The sequence below is a fragment of the Pteropus vampyrus genome, unplaced genomic scaffold, assembly GCF_000151845.1.
Source record: "Pteropus vampyrus isolate Shadow unplaced genomic scaffold, Pvam_2.0 Scaffold514, whole genome shotgun sequence".
Classification (NCBI taxonomy): Eukaryota; Metazoa; Chordata; class Mammalia; order Chiroptera; family Pteropodidae; genus Pteropus; species Pteropus vampyrus.
The window spans coordinates 27,169-32,975 of NW_011889295.1; the positions used below are offsets into that span (position 1 = coordinate 27,169).

The 5,807-nt window shown below is 57.7% G+C and overlaps 1 protein-coding gene across 1 annotated transcript in view; it reads right to left on the reverse strand.

Moving 5' to 3' along the window:
• LOC105307747 (DENN domain-containing protein 3-like) overlaps positions 1–5,807 on the reverse strand; it is a 35,579-nt gene that overhangs the window by 19,755 nt on the left and 10,017 nt on the right. The window contains exons 5-9 of the mRNA XM_023524976.1: positions 5,336–5,455; positions 4,563–4,781; positions 2,009–2,124; positions 1,616–1,771; positions 312–408 (exon numbers count right to left, since the gene is read on the reverse strand). Of these exons, the coding sequence (XP_023380744.1) occupies positions 312–408; positions 1,616–1,771; positions 2,009–2,124; positions 4,563–4,781; positions 5,336–5,455 (708 nt within the window). The remainder of the gene's footprint in view (positions 1–311; positions 409–1,615; positions 1,772–2,008; positions 2,125–4,562; positions 4,782–5,335; positions 5,456–5,807) is intronic.

Sequence of the window (5,807 nt, forward strand, 5' to 3'; positions counted from 1 at the left end):
GGCACATTTGTCAGAACTCATCACACTTGATACCTACAGTGAGTGCATTTTGTTCTATGCAAATTATACTCTAAAAAGCCAATTAAATAAGAGATGGCCAAAGGATCAGAAGGAAAGAGGCTAAAAAACACCTTTCAAAATGCCAACACGCTTAACACAGGCTGGATACACTGACTTTGGAAAAAGTTTTCAGCACAGGAAAGTGCAAGAATAAGCGTGCACGCCCACACGCCCGCGCACACGTCCACGCACACACACCCACGCACACGCGCCCACGCACGCACGCCCACACACGCACGCACGCCCTTCACCTGTTTGTAGAATGGCTGGTCCCCCGGGGCCCGCGTTTTGAGAAACTCTTCACTGTTAAACACTCTGTGTTCATAATTCAAGTGGTTCTTCACTTCCCTGACAAAGGAAGAAAGTCTAAGTGTTGAAATACTTCCAAATATGTGGAAAAAAAATACTGCTACTAGACTAGCAGAAAAATGACAAGAAATACAGGTTTGGAAAAGCCCCGTTCTTCAGAAAGATTCCGACCTCTAGAACAACACATTTTGGGTTTATTTCGTGGTTGAGCTGTTCCCTCCCACTGGCATGACACTACGCAAGGGAGTGTCACCGTCCGCTTCAAGCCTCCTGGCTCCTGACGCAAATGAAGATGCCGTAATCAATACCTAATCATAAAGAAAAACAGCTCCGGCTGGTGACCTGGGAAGGGTCTACGTGTTAACCCAGCTCGGGGAAAAGTTCCTTCATCAACAGGGAATAAAGTATTATGACCTGTAATCATACTTTCTGCTTTTCAATGAACTCGTCAAGCTTATACAGTATTTTTTTAAAATCCAACCTCACTCAAGAAAGAGTCTGTCTTAAAAGAACAAAAGGAAACTATGTATCTATGACCTCACGAATTATACGGCTTTGAGCAAAGAGATACACAACCTGCCCGGGACACACCATCCCATTTCTTCCTAACGAACGACTTTATGTAAATATACACATCAAAAAAATTCGGCCATTAAAATGTCGGTTTTGAAATAATCACCCAGCATCTCGGCAAGTCAGCCAGCTCTGGCCCGAACCCGTCCCAGGTGGGGGGTTCTTCCAGCTGCCTCCTCCCACGGGCCCAGGAAAGCATTGCAAGGAGTGGGGAGAGGAGGGGGGGACAGATAGATGCTGGGGGGGGCGGAGGGGAGGGAGAGAGACAGACAGACAGACAGACCAGTCCGAGCTCAGGGGCCACTCCCCACGGCACACAGCAGATGCTGACAGTGACAGTTACAGGACGAGGAGCAACGGGCCAACAGTCTGACCGAGCATGTCCCGAACGCTCCGGCCTGGCGCTCTAGCCCGTCTGTGCCCCTCCCCGGGCTGACCTGAGCCGTCAGCCAGCACAGCGCCCACTGGGGGTCTTTTGCAGGAGAGATGGGGCTAGAGAAGTCCCCCCAACCCCCTGGCAGCATTGGAGTTGGAAGAACACAGTCCCCGAGGGGCTGCTCGGATATAATGATCATAAGAAAAGCACTTCGCCGCCATGGATTTGGGGGATGCCGCCCTCATGGGCCCGTGAGCGGGCTGGGCCTCTTGCCAACACTGGAAGTGCTTAGAGTACCTGAAGATGCTGACGAGCAGCTGCAGGGTGAGCTGCTGTATCTGGCTGTTCAACCTCTGCTGCCAGGTCCACCTGCGGGCCCGCCCATTGTTCAGGTCGGTGCTGGCGCCAAGGTGAGCCAGGTCCAGCTCGTGGTGCAGCTGGAGGCTCTGGACCCTGCAGGGAGCAGACGGATGCTGAGCACGGCGCACACGCATCAGGTGACGCTGGCCGCGGAGAAGGCGGCAGGGGGAGGGTGTGCCCGGGCGGGCGCGTTAATGCTTTTAGGATGTTTACGATACTCATTGATAACTTGGGGGGCGTTGAAAAAGGTACCCCTGGAGAGTTTATGCGACTCAGCAGGCTCAGAACGTGAGCAGAGAGGCCTCGAACGCGTGCTGGGTCCGGCTTTACCTCTGAATAAACGTCTGTGCCGCCAGGAGAGGGATGCCGGGGACAGCCAGGTCACCGTCGCGGGAGTGGGTGACGGTCCCGTCATCGATGTTTATCAGAACCAAACCGTCAGCTTCCTGTAAGGGGAGCGTGAAGGCTCGCGTGTGAGTTTCAACTTGGCACGTCTCTCCGAAAACAAACACATCCTGCACTGTCTGAGATGGTGTCACCGTTAACTAAATCACCCATCTTAACGTGTACACGGAGCTTCAGACTCTCTACCCCAAAATGCAGAAAATACCACAAGTTACGTTAACGAGCTCAATGCCTGCGTCTTTGAGTCGAGATTCCAGTACACACTGCCAGGGTTCCACCTGCCCCGGTACCAACACTGCCGGGGGCCTGAAGAGAACATTCCAGAACTGCAGCCAGAGCAACTCCAGCAAGCAACACCCACGTCTCTCTTCAGCCGCCCGTCCAAGAACTGGGGTGTGGGCAGGGCCCGAGGCCCGGCGATCACACACACACTTAGAATTTCTGAAATATTTTCATGGATTATTTGTAAAGACTTATCTGTGACAAAATACGCCAATAACGAAGCATGCACTAGAGTCCTCCAATTCAACAGCCCCTGGAGTGTGACCGCTCACCACTCCGGGCTGGGTCCCGCCTCGCATGAAAAACGCACAGACGGCACCTCCCAGGGCCAGCGCACAGGTCCAGTGTCGGCCTGGTGACTGGCGCTGCCCTCTCTGAGCCTGAGCGCCGAGCGTGTGCAGTCACGGCCAGGCGGGCCACAGGGTGGCTGCCCAGCTCCCGGCACCAGCGACAAAAGCTTCCAACCCAAACCACCTGAGTAACACCTGCCGCTCGTCCTGAAGCCCTCAGAACAGGAAGTCATCACGAGGGACTCCTGAGGGACTCCTGCGTGACTGCTGACTGCAACTGTCATGTAAACGTGACAAAACCTGTCCTTTCTGGTCTGAAGCAAGACATTTGTTTTCTCCAAATGACTAAAAAAAGAAACACAGTTTTAAACTTCAGAGGCAGCCTATTTTTTTTCTCATTTGCAAGGAGGGCTGGGTGACGTTTTTCCGTTCCTTCCATAAAGGTCTGAATGGCCTTTTCTCAAAGAGTGTTTGTCCCCGGTGAGTCACTCGCTCTGGCAAGCGCTGGGTGACATCCGGCGCCTCCCCAGAGGGCCCGGCTGGCACACGCCAGCCACCTTTCTCTCTAGTACTACCTGAATAAAACTGTAGAAAGCCAAGCCCACTCTGCCTGCGGCCAACATCACACGTGTCACAAACCCACGACGCGAGCCACCATCTAAATGTCCGCCATCGCCGGCGAGCACAGCAGTGAAAACAGCTGCGCCTCATCCTCATCTGGCACTGACCGCGCGCCGGCCAGCGTCCCAGCGACCCCTCCGATCCTCACCACGACAGCGAGGCCAGCGCCCTCCTCGACCTGCCACGGTAGGACACGGAAGAGCTCGCCCCTGTCACGGGCCTGCCACACGGCGAGAAGAGAGCTCGGCAAGGCTGCGAAGCCCGCTGACCGCAGCGACGTGCCGAAGGCACATGTGTGTTCCAGAAGGAAGGTCCGCAGAACAGCGAAAGCAGAAGGGAGGGAGGGAGGGAGGGACGGAGGGAGGAAAACAGATGAGCGACGGCAGCTGGACGCTGCCCGCTGAGCCGCAGGGCGCTCCGAGCGAGCTGTGGGTGTCCTCGGCTCAGAGCCCTGCCCGTGGGGACGTGGCCGCGCCCACCTCACAGATGCGGACACCGAGGCGGAGGGAGGAACGCGAACCCAGTCCAGGTCACAGAGCTGCGGAGCAGCAGAGGCTGCACCCGCCACCGGGTCCCAGCGACTCCCCCACTCCTCACTGAGCTGCTGCGGATGGACGTGGGCGGGGACGTGACGCGGAGCACGCGGGGCAGCACGCGGGGCAGCACGCGGGGCAGCACGCGGGGCACACGGCCCGAGGTCCGCAGGGGGCGGCATGAGGACAAACGAGGCAGTGCAGGGTGTGCGCACGCGTGGACTGTGTGTGTGTGTGTGTGCACGCGCATGTGTGCGCACACGTGGACTGTGTGCGTGTGTACGTGTGTGTGCATGTGTGTGCACGCGCGCACTTATGTTTCTGTGCGTGTGTGTGTATGCGTGTGTGCGTGTGTGCACGCATGCACTTGTTTCTGTACGTGTGTGTACGTGTGTGCGTGTGCACAGGTGAGCGTGTGCATTGCTGTGTGTGCTGTGTGTGCGTGTGTGCACGTGTGTGTGTACTGCTGTGTACATGCGCGCACATATATTGCTGTGTGTACGTGTGCGTACTGTGTGCATGTAAATGTGTGTGCACATTTGTGCGTGTGTGTACTGTGTGCACGCGTGCACGCCTGTGTGTGTGTGTGGCGCCCAGCGCACACACGCTAACGGGGAAGGCGCTGGTGCCCTTGCTCGGTGGCCCCGTGTGCCCGGCCCTCACTTCGGGCACTTTCAAGGCAGCTTCCCTCCCATCGGTCCTCACGACCAGCTCCCGAGGAGCTAACGCCCAACCAGGCGGCCGGGACCTGACCTTGCTGACTTCTTCGAAGTAGTCGAGGTGGCAGCCCATGAGGAAGGACGTGGGCGCCATGACGAAGTCGAGCATCTGCTCCGACAGGATGGGCACGAGCGTGTGCTGCCACCGCAGGGGGTGCAGGTAGGCCACGAAGCACTCGGCGACCAGCGTCAGCAGCGCCCAGTTGGAGGAGAAGAACACGAGCCTCTGCTCCGTGAGGAGGCACGTCAGGACCTGCGGGCGACACGCCGTCAACACGAACACGCCCCCAGCGGGGCGCGAGCAGCTACAGACACCGTGACCCGCCGCCCCCCAACCAAACCAGGGAGGACAGAACCCCCCGTCTCCCTGCTCCAGCTCCCAAAACAAAAGCCACTTCAACCCCCCCAAAAAAGGTGCTATTTGCAAATAGCACGTACTATAGTGCAGGGGTCCCCACCCCCCGGCTGCGGACAGGTACTGGTCCGTGCCTGTTCGGAACCGGGCCGCACAGCAGGAGGTGGGCAGCGGAGCAAAGCCACTCCCAGCACCGGCATCGCAGCCTCAGCTCCGCCTCACGCCATCAGGCGTTAGATGCTCATGGGAGCCCCGGGCCCTGGTGCCAAAGGCTGGGGACCGCTGCTAGTGAATGTCAGCTTTAAGCAAAAAAGTTAACACTCCGAGTGGTGGTGTCGTTCTGGGTCTGTCCACGGTGGAAGACGCTGGCACTTGAGTCATCTCTGGCACAGCGGTAGGTGTGACGCCCCCTCGAGCCCCCTGGCACGGGACGCGGCGTGGGGGGCGTGTACCTGCAGCACCTTCTCGGGTCTGAAGCAGAGCAAGGGCAGGTGAAGGTCCAGGTCGATGACCGGGCTCTCGGGGTCCGCTCTCGCGGGGAACACGATCTGCAGTGGCTTCAGGTTAAAGACCTGCCAAGGCCGATTCCTGTCGTCAGCTCAGGGGGCTGCTGCCGGCAGAGGCCACAACGCACCCAAAGTCCCTGTCTGGGCCCAGAAAGCGTCTGAGTGAGAAGACACTGCTGAAGACTCATGCCACCCCCTTGGCAGGTCCCAGAACAACAAAACAGCCCAGAGACAGACAAGGCCGCCAGGAATGGGTCATCGTAAAGGGAGCACTTGGCGCCTTTCTCAGCCAAACGTCCTTAGCGCTTTAATCGGCCGGCAAACTGTTCACTGGCAAGACAAAGACAAGTTGCCACCCAGATACCGTCCCCACTAGCGCGAGTTCTAAAGCATGTTCGAATCGGCCATAGCTAGCAGA